At 43.7% G+C, this 21,723-nt stretch overlaps 3 protein-coding genes across 3 annotated transcripts in view; 2 read left to right on the forward strand and 1 right to left on the reverse strand.

The window, feature by feature from the left end:
- Nucleotides 1-6: 6 nt before the first annotated feature.
- On the forward strand, nt 7-13,634 carry XRCC6 (X-ray repair cross complementing 6). Its single transcript, XM_026868585.1, has 12 exons — nt 7-173; nt 281-390; nt 908-1,046; nt 2,948-3,202; nt 4,048-4,231; nt 5,554-5,740; nt 8,050-8,218; nt 9,334-9,495; nt 10,396-10,525; nt 11,213-11,313; nt 12,253-12,366; nt 13,142-13,634. The coding sequence occupies exons 1-12, from the start codon at nt 80-82 to the stop codon at nt 13,336-13,338; spliced, it is 1,842 nt and encodes a 613-aa protein (XP_026724386.1). The 5' UTR covers nt 7-79; the 3' UTR covers nt 13,339-13,634.
- A 4,465-nt stretch (nt 13,635-18,099) lies between these two features.
- On the reverse strand, nt 18,100-21,185 carry SNU13 (small nuclear ribonucleoprotein 13). The gene is made up of 3 exons (XM_026863064.1): nt 21,147-21,185; nt 20,958-21,078; nt 18,100-19,987 (listed from the first exon to the last, which is right to left on the reverse strand). Exons 1-3 carry the CDS (start codon nt 21,183-21,185, stop codon nt 19,725-19,727), a joined length of 423 nt encoding a protein of 140 aa, XP_026718865.1. The 3' UTR covers nt 18,100-19,724.
- Nucleotides 21,186-21,639: 454 nt separating this feature from the next.
- Nucleotides 21,640-21,723, forward strand: part of MEI1 (meiotic double-stranded break formation protein 1) — a 38,803-nt gene continuing 38,719 nt past the window's right edge. Inside the window, exon 1 of the mRNA XM_026863078.1 lies at nt 21,640-21,666. Coding sequence (XP_026718879.1) covers nt 21,640-21,666 — 27 coding nt within the window. The remainder of the gene's footprint in view (nt 21,667-21,723) is intronic.

Genomic DNA, 21,723 nt, shown 5'->3' on the forward strand with positions numbered 1-21,723 from the left:
GGTAAGAGCGGGCGGGAGCCGCCCCGCCCCCTCCGCCGGCGGTTCCGCGGCCGCTGGGCTTGGCGCCGAGCTGGGAGCCATGTCGGAGTGGGTGTCCTATTACCGGAGCGAGCGGCCGGAGGAGGAGGAGGAGGACGAGCAGCAGCAGCAGGACGAGGGGACGGAGGCGGTCGGTAAGGGCCCACTGCCCCCTCACGGAGGGCAGCCCGGCGCCCGCTGTCCTCGGGGGTCAGCGGGCCGAGGGGACCGCTGCTAAAACAGCTTTCCCCCCTTTCCGTAGCGGACTACAGGTTCTCGGGTCGGGACAGCCTCATTTTCTTAGTCGATGCTTCCAAGGCCATGTTTGAGGCCGTCGGGGACGAAATGACTCCCTTTGACATGACCATCCAGGTAAGGCTGCTCGGGGAGCCTCGGAGTGGGTCGCAGGCCCTCCGGGGATCGCCCTCGGCCCCGCTGTCGGTGTGGCTACCGGGTCGTCGCTCCGCCTGGGCCGTTGGTGTGAGGTCACTGTGAGCCTGGAGCAGCGCAGATTGCTGAATGGCTGTGGGTTTGGAAAGACCTGCAGCCTGAGGGGCTGTGTCCAGAGTTTGGTGAGAGAAATGTTTATAGAATGAGCAATTAATCCGCATTCAGGGTGGTGTATTTAAGAAATGTTTATTTAATTGATCTTACTCGTAGAAAAGGAGTGGTAATGAAAAAATATCTAAGGCTGTGTACTGGAAAAGATCTCTCAAAAAAACAAGATCCCATTTTTTTTCTGTTGAAATTTAGCTTAAAGCGTTTGTTACAGTTCTACTACAGTTGTAGAGTCTACTTGTATGAACTGCTAATTGCCAAAGACAACTTTTGCACCCTTACTGCAAGTGCTTTTCTTCATATTTTGACCTGTGTGCATTTTTTTTTTCAGTGCATCCGAAATGTATATACCAGCAAAATTATTAGCAGTGACAGGGACCTGTTAAGTGTTGTATTCTATGGTACAGAAAAGAACAAGAACTTGGCAGATTTCAAGCACATCTATGTTCTTCAGGAGCTGGACAATCCAGGTAAAGGCAGTAAAGTGATATGAAGGTTATGTATAAAGATGGAATAAGGAAGTCTGTGAAGTAGCATTGTCAGTAACTCATCTCTGAAAACAGAGAGCTATAAGATAAAAAAGTTCCTGTTGCTGAGATGTGTCGGGGGGATATAGATTTAGAAATTTATTAAAAGCTTAGAAACTTAATAGGAACTTAGCTTTTTCTCTTATATTTTGTTCAGATCCCTTTCCTATGTCTTCTATTTTAACATGGTCTTTCACTTGCTGTCTGCTAAACCTAAGAAGATTTCAACAGAATTCTTGAAAGCCATCACATGTCTGCCGTGCTTCAGAAAAGTGCATGTACATGCTAATGCACTGCAGATTCCAGTTCATGTAGAATATCACAGAATGGTTGAGGTTGGATGGGATTTCTGGAAGTCATCTCGTCCAATTCTCCTGCTTAAGTGGGGTCAGCTAGAATGGGTTGTCCAGTATGTTAACCTGGTTGGAGTGTTCCATCTCTTATTTTCATACCAAGTTTTGCAATTCTGGAATTTAGCTCTTTCATTTTCTTAGAATTTCCTGGAATTACCAAGCATCTGCTCGATAACGAATGCCAGTTGCTGAATTGGAGAAGGTAGTAGGAGTGCAAAGAACGCATTCTAGTGCTGCCTTCTCTGACAGCGGAGGGTCTTGTCAGGGGGGGATTTTATTTACTGGCTGTTAATAGCAGCCTTTATCTCTGAGGAGGTTTGATTTAATTTTCTTAACTAGGAGGTGCGGGTTTAATAACACATGGGATCCTTTTGAAAGAACTGTGCCTTGTCCTAGTTTCAGAATTAATTACAACAGGGACCTGACAAGGCTGCCTGAGGTAGTTCTCCCTTTCTGACAGCAAGTGGCTTAGGCTTCTCACTCATCCTTTTTCCTCCTCCTTCTCTGCTTGCACTTTTCCCTGCATTAGAGGCAGTAGCTTTGCCATCCTGATAAAGACAGTGCAGGAGAAAGGTGGGTGTTGTTAAAAAGGAAGAGAACTGTATATTTGCTGCCCCCAGAGAGCAGTGTTGTCTAGAGAAGCAAGAAATACTATAGTTGGTTATTATGTAGTACATAATTATAATTATGAACTTATGCTTATTAATTAAGAGACAGCTGAGGAGATTAAAATAGTAAATGAAGGGGGAAGACATTTTCAGATGAGATTTCAAAAGTGCTATAGAATTTGAGTGAAGGAAGCAGCTCTGCAGAATGCAGTAACTGAAAAACGAAAACTTGTCTCTGTGGCATTATGGGAGAAAACAGAATTTGCTGTTTGTCAGGTGGAAAAAGCAGTCACAGTTGGGCTGGAGTAATCTGCAGAGCTTTAGAAGGGCTGTCAACATCTGCCGTGAATGTTGCTGTGCTCCACGTGGTGATCTGTGGGCTGCATCTGACATCTAGGTTGATTCTCTGACACCAGTGGCAAGGGAGCAGGAGGAATTACCCACCTTCCCAATGAGCCATGGAGATGCAGGATGTATTTTAGGCTTCTCTCCTTTCTCCAGTGGCGCAACAGTCTGCCGTGTCTCTGCGGCGGCTGCATTTGCTGCCTTTTCTACTGAAAACTTGTCCTTTCACTGTAGAGGGTTTGCAATACTTCAATCTCTGCCTGTTTCCTTTCTCCAACAGGAAAGGTCCTGCATTGGTGCCAGGGAACTTTGTGTCTTCTTGGCCTAGCAGGTGCTCTCAAGTGTTAACCAGTGTGCTATATTGCAAATGTGAGGCTATGCTGAACAATTTTCTTGGCCAGGTGTTGGAAGGGCACTGCCACAGAGGTCTGGTAGGGGACATTACTCAGATATCAGCTGCAAGGGACCCTTGGTGCATATTTAGGAAGAGTTTGTGGTACTTTTTTCTAATGCATGTGGATGCTGTTATCCCCCTTAGGTGCAAAGCGTGTTCTGGAGCTGGACCAATACAGGGGAGACGAAGGACGAGTGCTTTTCCGTGAGACCTTTGGCCACAATGCTGACTATTCTCTGGGTGAAGCACTCTGGGCCTGCTCTAATCTCTTCAGTGATGTCCGAGTCAGACTGAGCCACAAAAGGATCATGCTCTTCACCAATGAGGATGACCCTCATGCCAATGACAGTGCTAAAGCCAAGCTGGCCAGGACCAGAGCTGGTGATCTGAGAGACACAGGTCATTATTTTCTCCTTTAATTTCAGGCAGAATAAAAGTGACATATCCTTGCAACAGATGTTAACTGCATTGCAAGATTGTGATGGAAAAAGAATGTAAAAATCATCAGAACCGAGGAATCTTTCTGAAGCTTTCTAAATTAGAAATTTGCTATCTGATCTAATTTAGAAAATCTGTTATCCAATCTAGTATCCAAGAGCTAACATTTTCTAGCATTTTTTTTTCTACTCTGATAGCATAAATCAGAATTTGAAAGGGCTGTGGAAAAAACTCTACTTCATTATTCCACCGTTTTCGAGGAAGGGAATAATGACATTAAGTTAACACAAAAGAAGAATTACTTTAATGGCTCCATTTTGAATTAGCTGAAGAACAGCAACCTGAGCTCAGAGGCTAGAGAGCAAATGCTTCATTAGTTCAACTATGTAGCTAAGATAACCGTTGGTTTTGGAGTTAAGCAGATGTGCTGAATCTAGAAGCTGTGAGGCTTCCTTGATCTATTAGCCCTTATAACTGGGAAAGGGGAATTTCCGAACTCATTACTTCCCTCTATGCCTGATGTAAGATTATATGTTTTATAAGAGCTTGTCAGAGCTATTTCATGCACAATGCTGTCCAGATTCTTAGGGAGGAGGTGGTTTCTATGCCACATTGTTTTGACTGAAGTTGAAGAATGCCTTTTGCCTCTTTCCCTAGAAACTTTCACATCTGGTGTAGATGACAATTTGGAGTTTATTCTTCAATTCTTTACTTGGATAGAGAAATCTGCGAGTGCTGAGAAACATGCTGATGTAAGAAAAAAGCCATTTCTGTGATCCTCCTCCTATCTCTTACTTTGTTTCTAGGTATCATCTTGGACTTGATGCACTTGAAGAAGCCTGGAGGTTTTGATATCTCTTTGTTCTACAGGGATATCATAAACACAGCAGAGGATGAGGACCTTGGGATCCAACCTGAGGAGTCAAGGAAACTGGAACATCTCATGAAGAAAGTACGAGCAAAGGAGACCAAGAAACGGACTTTAGTCAGGTTTGTGCCTACTTAACGATATTTCATTCAATGGAGGCACCTGATATTATTTTTAGATCTCGCCTCCTTCTGCTGGAATGAGTGGTCTATACAGGCATCAGTGCTTACCTTCCTCAGTTACTTCCTTAGTTCAAGATTGCTGTTTCTTCCATAGGTTCCAAGGGTATTTGTCCTTGGTGGATGAGAAGAGTGGAGAGTGAAGCTTGGCCTTCTTTTTTCCTCTGTGTGACCTCTCCTCTATTGAGCTTGGCCAAAAATTATAATTTTTCAAGAAATTACATCATTGCCAAGTAAAATACAAAAAAATCTGCAACATGTAAAATGGTTAGTTTCTAGTGAAATCCTATTGAAGTGAGGCTTTTCTTACTAGTGTTAACTTAGAAAAATTTTATCTCGGTGTCACTGGTAGGTATTTTGGCATATTATTAAATAGTTATATGTGGCCAGTCTTGTCTGGGCACTTGGTGTTGATTCACACAGCCATGATATTTCTGATCTTGATTAGAAATACTTACAGAGAGATTAAAGGGATTTTGACAAAACAGATCAAAAGTATTTTTGTAATGACATACTCTATAACAGTTGCTTTTTAAATGAGCGAGTTCATGGCAGAATGATGTGGAAGCACAGCAAGGGATGAACTTTACAGCCTAGTGTTTTTTTAATATATATTAAAAAAAAAAATCCCAACCTGATCTGTTGTCACTGGCATTCTTGCTCCTGCTCACAGCTTTATTTTCCTCTTCTGGGAATGTTCCTCAAGTTTTCTAATAATTGAGGAGGAAGAATCCTGTACCAGTGATACCTTATAGAGAAGAAGAAGTAACGGTCACAGTAATTCACTGTTCTGCTCTCGGAGCTTGAAGATTACCTCCAATTTTAAACCTTTACTACTGAATTTATCTCTAACTTCTGATTTTTTTTTTTCTTAAATCTGTTGTTTGTATTGATGTGGTTCTTTTGGGGAATTTTGCCTCTGCATAAATGGCAGTGGGAACTCAGAGGTTGCATTCCATTAAGCACAAGTGGGGTGCCCAATTATGAACTTGTTCTGTGCTCTGCTTGGGTGAAAAAAGGTGAAAGAAATATGGTAAATTATTTGTGTTTAAATAATTTTTATGACAAGAAGTGACAGCATTGCAAGAATGCTTTTATACAAGTGAGATTATGATTCAAGTAATAGTATGTTTCCAGAGATACATGTGATTTTGGGGGAGGAGAATAGGAGGAGGTCAGAGAAAATGAGTTATCTGTGGAGATGAATGACTTTTGCGAAAGTGATCTTTCAGAAGTCTCAGGTCTGTATCTGCTTTATTACACAGGTTAAATCTGTATCTGAACAAAGATCTTTCGCTTACTGTTGGTGTTTACAACCTTGTTCAAAAAGCTTATAAACCATATCCAGTGAAGCTTTATCGGGAAACTAATGAACCAGTTAAAACAAAAACAAGGATGTTTAATGGAAAAACAGGCAGCTTGCTTCTGCCTAGTGACACAAAAAGGGCTCAGGTAACGTACTGATTATATGCCTTCTTTTTCCTGTCTCTGTGATGGGGGGAGGATGCCAATCCTCTTTCTGCTTTTCTTTACATTTCAAGATCAGATGCACACATTTTGACATCCCTATGCTCCTGGAGATAGCCTGGTCACTTTGTAAGCCATGCAGAGTGAGAGTGGGTTATTTCTCTGGCATAACTGTCAAGAGGAAACCATAGCTGCTGGTGGAAGTACACTCAGGAACACAGGTCACTTTCTATAAGGCAGAACCAGGTTGTGCTATTGCTGCTGGTGTTATTTTTTGATTTATTAGAAACACATTTTGTCAATTTTAATAAATATACAAGTGTGAATCATGGGAGAGGGGTTGGAGCTCCTTTCCAAATAACAAAAAAGTCACATTACCTTTGTTTTTTGTTATTTTGTTATTTGTTTGCCTTCCTGCTTGATAGTTTGGCTGATGTAGATAGAATGTTACATTCTCTTCACACGCAGCCTTATTTCAAAGCAGGATATGCCGTTGCTAGGTGCGTTGTCACAGGCGCACTTTGTATGTCCTTCCATGCCAAAGTTGTTCTTAAAGTTGTTGTCTTAAGATGAAATATTATTTTTATTTATATCTTTAGTAAGGTGTTTGACACCGTTTCCCAGCATTCTCCTGGTGAAACTGGCTGTTTGTGGCTTGGATGGGCACACACTTTGCTGGGTAAAAAAATGACCGTATGGCCAGGTCCAAAGAGTTGTGGTAAATGGAGTTAAATTCAGTTGGCGGCCGGTCACGAGTGGTGTCCCCCAGGGCTCAGTTTTGGGGCCACTCCTGTTTAACATCTTTATTGATGATCTAGATGAGGGGAATGAGTGCACCCTCAATAAGGTTGCAGATGACACCAAGCTGGGTGGGAGTGTTGATCTGCTCGAGGGTAGGGAGGCTCTGCAGAGAGACCTGGACAGGCTGGAGCCATGGGCTGAGGCCAACTGCAGGAGTTTCAATAAGGCCAAATGCCGGGGGCTGCACTTGGGCCACAACAACCCCCAGCAGCGCTACAGGCTTGGGGAGGAGTGGCTGGAGAGCTGTCAGTCAGAGAAGGACCTGGGGGTGTTGATTGACAGCTGGCTGAACAGGAGCCAGCAGTGTGCCCAGGTGGCCAAGAAGGCCAATGGCATCCTGGCTTGTGTCAGCAGTAGTGTGGCCAGCAGGGACAGGGAAGGGATCTTACCCCTGTACTCGGCACTGGTGAGGCCGCACCTCGATTCCTGTGTTCAGTTTTGGGCCCCTCACTACAAAAAGGACATTGAATGACTCGAGCGTGTCCAGAGTAGGGCAACGAAGCTGGTGCAGGGTCTGGAGCACAGGTTGTAAGGAGCAGCTGAGGGAACTGGGGGTGTTTAGTATGGAGGGGAGGAGGCTGAGGGGAGACCTCATCGCCCTCTACAGCTACCTGAAAGGAGGTTGCAGAGAGCTGGGGATGAGTCTCTTTAACCAAGTAACAAGTGATAGGACAAGAAGGAATGGCCTCAGGTTGTGCCAGGGAAGGTTTAGACTGGATATTAGGAAGCATTTCTTTACAGAACGGGTTGTGAGGTGTTGGAATGGGCTGTCCAGGGCAGTGGTGGAGTCCCCATCCATGGAGGGGTTTAAGAGTCAGGTTGACATAGAGCTGAGGGATCTGTTGTAGTTGAGAATGGTCATTATTAGATTAATGGTTGGACTAGATGATCTTCAAGGCCTTTTCCAACCTAGATGATTTTGTGACTCTTGAAATAAAGACAGGAGATGAACAGAAAGCTGAGCATTAAGCCCTGATGTTTAACTTCAGCAGCTGGACTACAATATATTTTCATTTTTGTCATGTATGAATGATGCTTCAGAAGCGTTGTTTCGTAGTCACTGTTTCTGTCAGGAGTAGGTAGCTGATGTGCGTTGCTGAAGCAAGATTAGAATCAGACAGGACCTCTGAAAATGTCTATTCCAACCCAGCCCAGAGCAAGACTTACAAAACCAGATCAGGTCACTTAGGGTTTGTTTGGAACCGCTCTGAAGAACTTCAGGGATGAGATGTGACAGCCTGTCTGTGCCAGGGCTTAACATTGTCTTAGGAAAGTGCATTTTGCTAATGTCCAGGTGGAATTTCCCTTGGGATAATGGTCACAGACTGCGACTTGCCATTTCAGTGTGTGCTGATTATGAGAGGTTGCTTTCTCTTGTCTGATAACCCTCTTTTCAGTAGTGGAAGACAGCAATTGCATTCTGTGCCTGCACCCCCACCCCCTGCAATTCTTTTTATGCTGGCAGCACTACTATCTGCTCTTCCCTGGTTTAGACATATGGAAACCGCCAGATTGTGCTGGAGAAAGAGGAAACAGAAGAATTAAAACGATTTGGTTCTCCGGGCTTGTTTCTCATTGGCTTCAAACCGCTTTCAATGCTAAAACAGCACCACCATATCAAGCCCTCCCAGTTCATCTATCCTGAGGAGTCCCTAGTAAGTGGTAAGTAAAGATGACAAGAGGAGATTCACCGTTTTGCATTAGGGTAGCCAGCCAAATCATAGTGTGTTTGAGTGGAAATCATTGAGTGTAAAATCTTTGTCTAATTTGAAAACTTGCTAATGTTACAAAGGATGGAATTAACTATTACTGCTCCTCTCAGCTATAGTTAATTCTTGTTTTCTTCAATATCAGAGGAGCTGATTGGGCTTCATGTTTCATCAATCATGACAATCAGCTAATAATTATGCAGATATAGTCCCAAAATATTTGGTTTTGCCATCTATGAAAGTGAAGGATCCTAGCATCTGATGGGAAGGTGAACGTGGTTAATAAAAACGCAACCAAACAAAAAACAACCCCCAAACCAGTGAAGATAATTGCTGTTTTCAAGTCTGTATCAGCTAGGAGTGGAAACACAATACTTGGGAAGTATGGTTGAATTAACAGCACTTTATGGTCTCGTAAAGAGAGGAGAGGATGCTTAGGACTGCTTTTTCTCCCCTTTTTATGCGTGTATATGTAAGTCTTCTTATCTAGAAATATAGTATTAATCTATCACCAGCTCCTCAATCTACTGGTGGATAAAGAAGGCTGAGTTGTGACTAGATGCTTTGTAGTGTCTGACTAAAGAAGAACCTTTACACTACCTTCTCCAGCTTAGCAGTTTCCTAAATCAAACACCTTACTTATATGTCAGTCTTTTCCTGACCACAGTATGTGGTAAAAAACAAAGCAAATAGGTGCCTCGAGGAATATTGTAATCTGAATTCTTAGTCTGTTACTTCTGCAAAAGATCCTGTGATATGCTGCTACTGTGATGTCCCACCAGACCAGAAAGACGCTTTGTAGGTAGCTGTTTCCAATTGTCAACTGTGTTTCATTGCTCAGATGCTAGTGATTTCATTTCTTTCACCAGAACTCTCACTGCTCTGATCAGGAGAGACACTAACACTGTCATTTTTGAGGGCTTCACCTTCCAAAAGTTGCTTTTTACCTCTGCAATATTACAAGCCTTTCAAAGAAGTCACAGGTTTTGAAACTGTAACATCTAGGGTTACGTTCCTGAACAAAAGAGCAAAGCTGTCAATCTGACCAATACAGTCTTTACTTTGCAGGGAGTACAACACTATTTAATGCCTTATTGATGAAATGCTTGGAGAGGGAGGTGATGGCACTGTGCAGATACACCGCCCGCCAGAACACTCCTCCTCGCTTTGTGGCTCTGGTTCCTCAGGAAGAAGAGGTGGATGAGCAGAAAGTGCAGATAGCTCCTCCAGGTATGGAAAGAGGTGCTGCCTTTCCCTGCGTGGTTGGATGCAGTCAGCATAATAGCATCCTGTGAGAATATTCTCAGTGCTGCTCCCCTTAAAACTGAGGATAGTGCTTTCCAACATCTCTTTTCTTCAGTTTTGTCATTGTAAGCATCTGATGAACCTTACTTTTAAAACCCCAGTTGCATCAACGCTTGCTCAGGTATAACGGCTACAATATTTTCCCTGCCTTCTACATCTTTTTAGCAGATTCAAGTAACTGACCTAAAATTTAAAAGCGCTTTTTTCTGTTTGCTCACTAGACAATGTCTTTCACTGAATTTTATTGTCCTTGGATACATTTTAAAGTATTAAATAAATAATCTCACATACTGAGCCTCACACTTTATCAGCTGAGTGGAGAATGCTTAGGGAGCAAAGGCAGAATCTTGCTCTTTTGCATTTTCTCACCTCTTTAACTGGAAAGTCCTGTTCTGGGAGGATGTAAAGTAGGGAAATAATGCTGCTTGTGTACAAAGTAAAGCATTTCAGAAATAACACGTGGGCATTAACTTAGTTTTCAAACAAGCCTTTTTCAAGCTTATATCCATGAGAGATGGGGAAGATGGACAAGCTGATCTCCTGCATAAAAAACAAGTCACAAGTATCCAGCTGTTACTTAAGCATTTAGTTTGAATCTTTTTCAAAAAGCCATTAATGATTTTGGTTACATACATTGAGATTGGGATTGACTGTCATGCTGTAGATACTAGGAAGTATTATGGATTGCTGTTGTTTACAACAAAATAACTAGCTACTTTAGAGTCATCAGACCTACATAATAAGCATCTTGGTCTTTCCCATAAATTACTGGTTTGAGGCCACGGTTCTATATAACTGTTCTCTCGCTCATTCTCTTCTGTGTAGGTTTCCACGTCATTTTCTTACCATACGCAGATGACAAACGAAATGTTGATTTTACAGAAAAGGTGCCAGCCAGTCGGGAGCAGGTGGACAAAATGAAAGAAATAATTCAAAAACTCCGGTTTAAATACAGGTACATGGAGGTAAACAGTGTACATGTGAGGGGATACCACAGGGAAGAAAGCACAACTCTATTGCTTGTTCTGTTGCATATGTTGTTCAGCTGTGGTGTCCACAAGATGGGGTTTTGATGCAAATTGCTTCCCTTTGCAGTAGCTTTGTCCAAACCTTAATTATTCTGAATACCTATGCACCACATGCAGTATGTAGCACGTTCTGTAGTTCTTCATAGAATTGCTCTTGTTCTCTGGGCTGTTGTCATTTGTTGTAGAGGTATCACATTTTATTGTGGTTCTGCCAGCCTATTGCAAATCAGACCTGGATCATTTAAATTAGAGCACTTTAGAGAGAATAAGTTAGGCCTTTTTCATTATAGATAGGATAAATTTTATGAAGTGCTCTTGTGGGAGATTTTTTTCTAGGTATGTAGAAAATAGCATAACTGGTATTAAAGTAGAATGGCACTGCCTCCATTTGTCTTGTACAGCTTTCTAAGTCTCACACAGCTTTTAAATGTTATTGATGCATGATGGGATAGTGATTCAGCAGGTAAATTGAAAAGAGGAAAAGCAGTTCTTCTGATGAGATGGATTGTTGTGTGGGAAAGGAAAGTTTTACTTTGAAGTAGATTGGTGGCAGATCTTGTGTCTTGTCTGTCATCTTGGCAGCATGCATTGACATTTTGGGGGATTCTTGACAGGACTGACAGCTTTGAGAACCCAGTTTTGCAGCAGCACTTCAGGAATCTGGAGGCTTTGGCACTGGATATGATGGAACCAGAACAAGCTGAGGATCTTACAAGTGAGAATTATTGGTGGGCGCAAAGGGAGGTGGGGTAAGGGGCTCTTGACTTTGTTCTAAGTCAGAGATGTGCTACTACAAACACAAATGTCTTAAAAAATATTTCAGTTGTGTGCAGTTCCAAGATGTAGAATTCTGGGTGTCCATTCTGAAATACTGAACACTTGCTTTCTAATGCTGTCACTTTTAAGATAAAGGAAAAATTGTTCACTTTACCCTCCAAAATTAAAATCAAATTACCTTTTTTCTATGATGACAAATGTTTTCTCTGAAATTCCTCTCTTCAAGAGTCTAATATTTCAGTCTGATAAAGGAGCAGAATTACTTAGAGAATTGTTCTGTTAGGAGGCAATGATGCCACCTTGTGGCTGTGAGAGTTTCTGTATAAGAATATCTTGTCAAAGGATAGAAACCTACTGCTGAAGGGAAGTTCCTTTTTTAAAATTATGTTGTACTCCAGGAATAGTGCTAGACTTACTGTCTCTTCTGAAGTGATACCTAATAAATAGTCTAGGTCCCTATGCTAGATACCATAAAAATACATGACAGAAAGAAGCTTTTCTGCCTCAAACTGCTTGCTGTCTTAGATAGTAAGTAACCTGTTGTATTTTATGTGTCTGAGATTAGACCTGGATAACAGTGCAACCAGGTAGGAGATCTTCTGAATTACCTCCACCATGTCAGTTCTGCTCATGTATATTTCGTGTTCAGGGATATGTGGGAGTCCATTACATATGTATAATACAAACTCTTGATATTACCAGGAGTTTGTAAATTTCTCATATGTAAATACCATAACATAGGTCTCTGCATTTTGCATGCTTGCAAGATGCTTGCATGCTAGCTATTACAGAAGCACAATTGTATCTGGTGATGGCCTTGTTTAGACTTTCCTGTGATCACTCTGTTTTGAGAGGGAATATCTTCCTCTTTTGCCAGTGCCAAAGGCTGAAGAGATGAACCGCAGGCTGGGCAACCTAGTGGAGGAGTTTAAGCAGCTGGTTTATCCCCCTGACTACAATCCTGATGGGAAGGCAGTAAAGCGAAAACTAGGTAAGTATTGAGGGTGCAGACGTACAACATGGTGTCTATTCTGTTTGGAAGGTTTTGTGTTTTCAGTTTCTCTCATAGTTTAAAGAAGCCACTTGTGCAACAACTACCTTTACTCATCTCCACAATGAAGTGGATTTATATCCAATGGTGATTCTTAGGGAGTAGAGGATATTGGTATCCAGTTGGAGAACTGCTGGAAACTACATAGTAAAGTATAGGAAGAAATATGGGTAAATTTATTGCAATATTTTATTTTTTTAAAACCACTTTTTAATAACTGGGTTTTATGACAGTAGTAAAATTGTTTATGCTCTCAGTTTGTGTTGGTGAAGAAGCTGACTTTTATGCATGGGCAGTTTAGCAAGTCCAAGATGGGCATCTTTAGGGCTAAATGTCAAAGCAATACTGAAGTACACACAGAGTTTGGGAGTCTATGAAACTCTGCATAGAGTAGGAGTGTCAATTAGCTGTCTCATTGCATTCTGCTGTCTCAATGAGAATTCCTTAAAAGTTTCATTCGAAGGTGATCTTCCCATCAGAACACAAAGTTTCGTACTTGAGTTTGAGATCACTCTTATCAATGAAATACTACATGATTTACATAGTGAGTGGCACCTACTTCTTAAAACAAAATGTGGAAACTAGGTCTGTGAATATGTAGGTAGCTGTTAAAGTGCCGTGTGCTAGCAGCCGCTAATTATGCTATAAGAAATGCTGATGTCTTTCTATTAAGAAACTTTTAAAAATCTTGGTAATCTAAAATTTATCTTTCTAGCTTCTGATAGTCAAACTGAGAAGAGGCCTAAGATAGAAGTCTCAAAAGATGAGCTGCGGAGTCATGTGCAGAAGGGCACTCTAGGCAAGCTCACTGTACCTGTTCTGAAGGATGCATGCAGGTTTTATGGGCTGAAGGGAGGGGGGAAGAAGCAAGAGCTCTTGGATGCATTAACTGAATACTTTAATGAGCACTAAGCAGGAGTGGAAGGCTCTAGTTGACTTCCATCTGCTTAAAATTTTGGTTGTCTTATGTGGATACTGTGTCTGTTTAAGCTTGCTTTGGAGGAGAAGGCAACTAAATGTTGCTGAATATAGCAGTGGAGAAACCTTTTACTCTTAGTTGTGAAACATCTCTGCAAAGTTGGATTCTGTTCACAGTAGCCAAAGGCAGAATTAAATTCCCTGCTAACTCAGGTCATCCACTGCAAGTGAACACAGTTGTGCCTTCCTGGTTTCTTAATAAAAGTGATTTTGGATTTCTTACTTTGCAACACTGGCTATACCATCTTTGTGTCATACTGTGAAACTCACTTCCACGTGAATAAGAAAACAGAATGTGTTAATGGCACCACATGAATTCAAGCAGCAGGTCAAGTCTGCGTGCTATCAGAGGGTATAAATGTGGTGTATTACTCTCCTACTCCCCCAACAGCCAGTCAGTATCGGTACTTGTAATCAAATTGGGTTCTTTTCCACCATCGGTGTTATAAAGATTAACAACAGATCATAAAGGAGAAAATCATTACTGGGAAGCAGTAGCCAATCCTTTGGGCAAAAAGCCAGTGCTTCACACAGCTGCACAGCCAGGTCTTCCCTTTTTAAATGGTAATAGCAAAAGATAATTTAAAAAAGGGGAAAAAAGGAAAAAGTCATGTTCCCTGAAAGGCTGCAAGTATTTACTCCAGTTAAATTACTGAGATGTTCCACCTCTGTAGAGAGTACAGGTCAGGCTATTGTGCAGGCTTCTGTGCTTTAAAAATAGAAAAACAGCAAGTTGTGAAGAGTAGACTGTTATGTTCAGTATTTTTATTTTTTTAAACATAGTTATGGAGGCTGCATCTGGGGCTCTTTTGGGTTTTAAACTTCCACTACTGGCATGCCCCACCTTTGGCAAGGTGGCCAAAACCAATAAATTGTCATTGCCCTTGCTCTAGGAAACAGTACTAATTGTTTAGCTAACTGTAACTTTCTACTGAGTACAGACATGGCATACATGAGGTATCCATTTTGGTCTGCATAGTGTTTTTAGTGTTCAGGGATTCCTGTGTTTGGCACAAAATCTATTAGGCAACTCATTGAAGAATTAAGTCGTATAGTAAGGTAGTGCCAGTGCTGTAGTGTGTCACACGTATCAGAGCCAGCTGTGACCACTGTCTTGGCACTGTGACCACCCTAGCTGTGCCAGCATGCCGCTCACTTCCACCGCGGCAGCTCCTCTCGAAAGAACAGCTAGCCCACGTTGAGCTCTGCAGTACTGAAGCTACGTAGTCTATTATACTTGCAATCAGCTTGCATTATAGTAATTTTTAGTAAAGATTTGTCTAAGCAATCAATATATTTTCCCCTTTAGTGAAGAAATTACTGTAAATGCTTGTCTAAGCAAGTCTTGAATTGAACACAATAAAATAGTGAGACTGTACTGTCTTTAATTCTGTGAATTTTTATTCCCCGAATGAATGGTTTGGGTTGGAAGGGACCTTAAAGATCATCTAGATCCAACTCTCCTGCCATGGGCAGGGACACCTTCCACTAGACCAGGTTGCTCAAAGCCCCAGTTGAACCAGGCCAAGAGCATCCTCAACCTGTTCCAGTGTCTCACTGCCCTCACAGTGAAAAACTTCTTCCTTATATCTAACCTAAATCTACCCTTTTTCAGTTTAAAGCCATTATCCCTTGTTCAATCGCTACATGCCCTTGTAAAAACTCCCCAGACTTCTTGTAGGCCCCCTTTTGAAAGGCTGCTGTAAGGTCTCCCAGGAGCTGCCTCTTCCAGGCTGAACAACCCCAGCTCTCTCAGCCTGTTTTGAGGAGAGGTGCTCCAGACCCCCAATCATCTTTGTGGCCCTTCTCTGGACTTGTTCTGACAGATTTCATGTCCTTATGTTGGCGCACCAGAGCTGGACACAGTACACCAGGTGAGGTCTCATGAGAGCAGAGTAGGGGGGAAGAATCGCCTCCCTTGACCTGCTAGGCACACTGCTCTTGATGCAGCCCAGGATGCGGTTGGCTTTCTTGGCTGCGAGCGCACAGTGCTGGGGCATGTTGAGCTTCTCATCAACCAACACCCTCAAGTCCTCCTCAGAGCTGCTCTCAATCAACTCATCCCCCAGCTAGTATCGATACTGAGGATTGCCCCAACCCATGTGCAGGACCTTGCACTTGGCCTTGTTGAACTTTATGAGGTTTGCACAGGCCCACCTCTCCAGCCTGTCCAGGTCCCTCTGGGTGGCACATCCCTTCCTGCTGGTGTGTCGACCACACCACACAGCTTGGTGGTGTCAGCCAACTTGCTGAGGGTGGACTCAATGCCACTGTCCGTGTCACCAACAAAGATGTTAAACAGTGCTGGTCCCAACACCGACTCCTGAGAAATGCCACTTGTCAGTGCTTTCCCATTGGACACTGAGCCATTGCCTGCAACTCTGAGTGCGACCATCCAGCCAATTCCTTACCCGCCGAGTGGTCTGTCCATCAAATCCATGTCTCTCCAATTTAGAGACAAAGATGTTGTGTGGGACAGTGTCACATGCTTTGCACAAGTCTAGGTAGGTGATGTCAGTTGCTCTTCCCTTATCTACCAGCACTGTAACCCTGTTGTACAAGGCCACCAAATCTGTCAGGCATGATTTGCCCTTAGTGAAGCCATGCTGGCTGTCACCAATCACCTCCTTATTTTCCAGGTGCCCTAGCATAGTTCCAGGAGGATCCACTCCATGGTCTTGGGCACAGAGATGTGACTGCTTGGCCTGTAGTTCCCTGCATCATCATTTTTTTCCTTTTTAAAAATGGGGGTTGTTTCCCCTTTTCCAGTCAGCGGGAACTTCACTGGGCTGACACAACTTCTCAAATACGATGGGTAGTGGCTTAGCCACTTCATCCTCCCGTTCCCTCAGAACCCACAGATGCATCTCATCGGGTCCCATAGACTTGTGCACCTTCAGTTTCCTCAGATGGTCTCAGACCTGATCTCCTACAGTGGGTGGTGGTTCTTCATTCTCCCAGTTCCTACCTTTGCCTTCTGCAACTTGGGCAGTGTGGCTTGAGCCCATGAAGACTGAGGCAAAGAAAGTTGAGTACCTCAGCCTTCTCCATGTCCCAGGTAACCAGGTCTGTTTCCTCTGGAGAGGGCCCACATTTTCCCTAATCTTCCTTTTATCACCAACATACCTATAGCGGCTTTTCTTCTTGCCCATGACACCCCTGGCCAGTTTTAATTCTACCAGGGCTTTGGCCTTCCTAACCTGATCCCTGGCTGCTCAGACAATTTTTTTGTATTCCTCCCAGGCTGCTTGTCCTTGCTTCCACCCTCTGCAGGGTTCCTTTTTGTGTTTGAGCTTGTCCAGGATGCTGTTCATCCATGCAGGCCTCCTGGCATTTCTGCCTGACTTCTTGTCAGAATGCATCACTCCTGAGCTTGGACAAGGTGATCCTTGTCTATTAACCAACTTTATTGGGCCCCTCTTCCCTCCAGGTACTTCACCAAGCAGATCCCTGAAGAAGCCAGTCTGCTTTCCTAAAGTCCAGGGTGGCAAGTTTGCTGTGCACCTTCCTTGCTGCCCCAAGGATCTTGAACTCTGCCATTTCATGGTTATTGCAGCTAAGGCTGCCCTTGAGCTTCATACACCCCATCAGCCCTTCCTTGTTGGTGAGAACAAGGTCCAGCATAGCATCTCTCCTTATTGGGTCCTCTATCACTTGAAGGAAGTTATCAATAACACATTCCAGGAACTTCCTGGATTGCTTATGCCCTGCTGTGTTGTCCCTCCAACAGATATTGGGGTGGTTGAAGTTCCCCATGAGGATTTGGGCTAGTGAACATGAGGCTGCTCCTATGTATCTATAGAGTGCCTCATCCACTCTGTCTTCCTGGTAAGGTGGCCTGTGGAGGACCCCCTATATAATGTCACCTGTCCCTACCCTCCCTTTAATCCTGACCCATAAACTCTTGGTCGGCTCCTTGTCCATCCCCAGGCAGAGCTCCATGCATTCCAGCTGGTCACTGACATAGAGGGTGACACCCCCTCCTTGTCTCCCCTGCTTATTCTTCCTGAAGAGCCTGTATCCTTCCATTCCAACGCTTCAGTCATAGGAGCCATCCCACCACATCTCTGTGATGCTAAGATTTTAGCCCTGCTGGAGTGCACGTCTCTTAACTCCTTTTGTTTATTCTCCATGCTATGTTTGTTTGTGTAAGTTGGGCTGGGATGAAGCTGATACTGGCTGGAATTCTTTTGCACTGCTCTTCAGGTGCTCTCCTGCTGACCTGTGATCCCTTCCAGGCTTTGGACACCTATTGCTGGCACTGGCATCAAGCTGGTAGGAGTGGGGTAGATTGAGCCTCCCCTCCCTGGCAGCTCTAGTTTAAGGCCCTCTCCACCAGCCTGGCAAGCCTGTGCCTGAAGACGCTTTTCCCTTTCTCTGACAGATGAACCGCATCAGCCCCAGGTAGACCAGGTTTCTCCAAGCAAGGCCCAAGTAACCAAACCCCCGGCTGTGGTATCAGTCCTGTAACTATCGATTTGCCAGATTCGATTGGCTCTTTCACACCCCTTCCCTTTGACTTTGTTAGCTTTTTGTTTGGCTTGCAAACCCCTAGGCACAACATACTCCAGACTTTCGATAATCGTGGCATGTTTGGTTTAGGTTATTAGATCTTCCTCCTGGCTTTGTTTTTATAACAGGCTATCATGTCAGGCAGAAGTTTAAAATGGTGATGGAAGGCTTCAGAGCAGAAAATTAGACAGTTTTGCTTGCTCAAGAATCCTTTATTTCTGCTCCTTATGTGCTTTGTCTTACATTAGCTGTCTTGGCATGGAACAGGGCAAATCTTTTACAAAGTTGTGGTTTTAAACACAACTAGCTCAACAGTCAGCATCATTAGAAGGGAACAGCAGCCTTTCTAAACCTCATGCAAATGACTCAAGTTTTTGTATTAAGTTCACCTCAGCAAGGATACTACTGTTATCAGCCATTTACAAAAATATACAGATGTAATTTGTCTTCAGTCTTTCATGAACTGATTTCATCTGCTTGGGATGTACTTAATAAATGTATGAAGTTAGTGCCTATGTGAAAACATTACAGAACTTATTTTCCCTTCTGGTATTGTACCTGTTGGTCTTTCCACAGTAGCTTTGCTTTGGCATCCTGCAACATAAGACAGGTTTGACATGCCTCATTCCAATACAGTGGTTTAGACTCTTCTGCTCAGAGCAGTAAGTGGAGTTGTTAAAGAATATGCATTTAACTAAAGCTAGCTCCACAAAACCATCACTAATCCAGAATGCTGGTGGTGCATCACACTTTTCCAGAACATGAGATCATCTAGCATTCTCTTCTTGAGACACAGGTTGATTTATATGAAAAAATTACTTGCTCTCTGTTGTCTTGGCTATGACGTAGAGTTCATCTTCAATCAGATGACTACAGTACAGCAGCTTCCCTAAAAGCATGAGATATGTAGGGTACTTGTCAGCCACAGCAGGCTGTTCTCTACCCTGTTTTGGACTTAAATACCACAGGAAGCCCAAGCTCATTAATAGTCCACACAAAGAACACAGGAGTATGAACTGCTTACTACACTGCCATAGCCTTTAGGCAATCTCTGAGCAGTTTAGCTTTGCAAGTAGGAACACTTCTGTTAGTTGCAAATGCTTCCCCAAGGGAATGACAATTATGTTTAGCTTTGTCAGCAATTTTATTTTTCTTACAAAGTCAGTATTTAAAAGTAAGAGAGATAAGAGATTTCCCCTTGTGCACTACCGTAAGATTTGTGCTCCCTGTACACCTCTTAGTCTTGTTTGGTTTCAAGGAAAGCGTTGTGCTGTATGTACTGATCTTCACTTCCACACAGTGGCTGTTGCCTGCCTTATGCATGGTCTACGCTGCTTCATCACTTAAAGCAGTAACTCCAGCAATCAGCATGCACACACTGTGTGGAGAAATGACACGCCTTGTTGTCAGTAGACTAAACCATTCATAAACACCTGTTAGAGGCTGAAGCTCAGCAGAAGTACTACAATGCAGAGGAAGCTCCTGAGTGGGTTAAAAAAAGCCTGAGCAGGCAAATATGGAAATAAGGGGGGGATGTTTTTTTCTTTCTTTTAAGCCTCAAACAAGAAATACAGTTGTACAATCACATTTCAAGAAGTAATACAGTGAGAATGAATGTGTTGGGAGTGGAATAATAGAAAAGAAGGAGGAGGAGAGGCAGAAACACCAAGAATTAAGCCATTATTAAACAAAAATGTGGCGTTTTGAAATGAAACACTGATATAAAAACTATAATCTCAACTGAAACTAGATATTAACTCTCCCGACTTCAACTTTCCTATTCCACACACACTGAAACTCATGGGCATTTAGACCAACAGTCTTTCTATAGCTTGCTGGACAGACTGGATCTGAGGCTTTAGCTGTGATCCCTCCTTGATGGTGATGGAGCAGGCGATGACAGGCCGGGAAACACCACAAGCCCGGCCCAGGGCTTGCTTGGAGCGCACAAACACATACGGTACATTCTTGTCTTCGCAGAGAAGAGGGAGGTGCAGGATGATCTCCAAGGGCTCCGCATCTGCTGCCATCACAATGAACTCTGCTATCCCTCGGTTCAGTGTTTTGGTGGCTGTAAAATAAACTCAGGAGTAAGTCTAGGTCTTTCTAGTGAATGACAACTTTAGGAGATGTTAAAATTGGCATGAACAAGAAGGGAGATCTAGTGGTGGCACGAGGACAGGCCCATGGAAAATGGCAGCTATAGGGCCAGGGAGGGGTTTATTCACAGAGTTGCAGCTGGGATACTGTGCCCAGCATTGCCCTTGAGCACAGCAGAGGGGGACACAAGGGAGCAAGGCCTGTCCAGGGCTGCTAGCGGGTACGGGGCTGGGGCAGGCACACCATGGATGAGGGGAGACTGGTTTTGTTTGGCCTAGAGAAGAGAGGGCTGAAGAGGAGAGTGAGGGGGGATGCAGCTGCTGTCTTCTACTGCTTCAAGGGGAATGCAAAGAAAACAGAGCCATACTGTCCTCGTGAGTGCACAGGAAAAAGGACAAGTTGCAGACTGTGACTGTTGCCTCAAGGAGATTCTGGGGACATGCTGCAATTTTATATTCCACAGATGCCCCCTCCCCCTTTATGAGAGGGACATGGGTCCTGAGAGATTATGGAGTTTCTATCCTAATGAATTGGGTTTTTTTTACAAGTTTGATAAGGCAAAGCCCCAGGCAACCTGATCCAACTGTGAAGGGAGCCACTCTCTGAGCAGTCTGCACTAGAGACCTCCAGAGGTCACTCAAACCCAAATCTTTTTATGACTGGCTAGGCATGTCATAATCCCAGTGCCACACCATTAAAATACACATGATGACAGGACATGCACCAGGAATACAGTCTGGGCATCTACCAGAACTGCATATAAAGGCTGAAAATATTACAGGTTATTTCTGCCCCTGAATATTGCTTAAACAGGCTAAGAGAAGGAAACACCTGCAATAACCAGATCTACATAAAGTTAGAAGTCCACAGCTGGAGACCCACAGCTTTTCACAAAATCCTTGCTGTGATTTCTAGCATACGTTGCAACAGACAGGTCTCACCTTCATTGGCTCCCTTGCGTAGCTGCTTATAGTTGCAGGATTGCTGCACAAGATCCAATAGCGTTTTGGTGAGCTGTGCATCAGCCAGGGGGTAAGCTTTGGGATTCACTTCTGCCTCACTCTAAAGAAAGGTAAAAGTAAATAGCTTTACAACAGGAGCAAAGGGGGTTTTGTTCTCAACAACAGTACGTAGGCATCGTGTTCACATATATTGAGTGCTGGAGTCATCTCCCCATTCTCATCCGATCTGCACTAGAAATCCAACTGCATTTTATTTTTAAAGAGGGTTTCTTCGCGTATTCAAAGTAGAACAGCTCCTACTCACATAGGCGGCAAATTTACACCCCACAAACTAGCAGCAGTGAACTTACAGGGCAGCCTTCAGGTACTTGCTACATAAAATTAAGCATTTCAGTGCACAAATTAACAAGCTCAAACACGAATTTTAAAGAAATCCCGAGAAGAACACGTATCAGATGTTAACATCAATGGCGTAGTGGAACAGCAACGAAGCGACAAGCGGCATTAACGCCCGGCACCGACACAACTGCAACTGCTTCAGCTCCCCTCGCTGCAGCCCAGGCAGACGCTCCTGGGGGTGACCCCACGCCGCGATGCTCCGCCGCCCGTCCCCACACGCCGCTACGGCCCGGCCCCGGCCGCTCTCCCGCCAGCCGAGCGCATGCTCCCGCCCCCTTGGCTAGGAGGGGTGCGCACAGCGGGGCCGGGGACAAAGTGCCGGACCCGAATGCCGAGTCCTCCCGCC

Source organism: Athene cunicularia (assembly GCF_003259725.1).
Source record: "Athene cunicularia isolate RWA chromosome 1 unlocalized genomic scaffold, athCun1 chr1_part2, whole genome shotgun sequence".
NCBI lineage: Eukaryota > Metazoa > Chordata > Aves > Strigiformes > Strigidae > Athene > Athene cunicularia.

What these genes read in the sequence shown, in the direction of transcription:
- XRCC6 (XM_026868585.1), top strand. Translation starts at nt 80, where the DNA reads ATGTCGGAGTGGGTGTCCTATTACCGGAGCGAGCGGCCGGAGGAGGAG. An exon ending in AAGAAACGGACTTTAGTCAG is followed by an intron (nt 4,232 to 5,553) that starts GTTTGTGCCTAC and finishes TTTATTACACAG; the next exon opens with GTTAAATCTGTATCTGAACA. An exon ending in TGAGGAGTCCCTAGTAAGTG is followed by an intron (nt 8,219 to 9,333) that starts GTAAGTAAAGAT and finishes TTTACTTTGCAG; the next exon opens with GGAGTACAACACTATTTAAT.
- SNU13 (XM_026863064.1), bottom strand. Translation starts at nt 21,185, where the DNA reads ATGACTCCAGCACTCAATATATGTGAACACGATGCCTAC. An exon ending in TATGTGAACACGATGCCTAC is followed by an intron (nt 21,079 to 21,146) that starts GTACTGTTGTTG and finishes ACCTTTCTTTAG; the next exon opens with AGTGAGGCAGAAGTGAATCC. An exon ending in ACGCAAGGGAGCCAATGAAG is followed by an intron (nt 19,988 to 20,957) that starts GTGAGACCTGTC and finishes TTTATTTTACAG; the next exon opens with CCACCAAAACACTGAACCGA.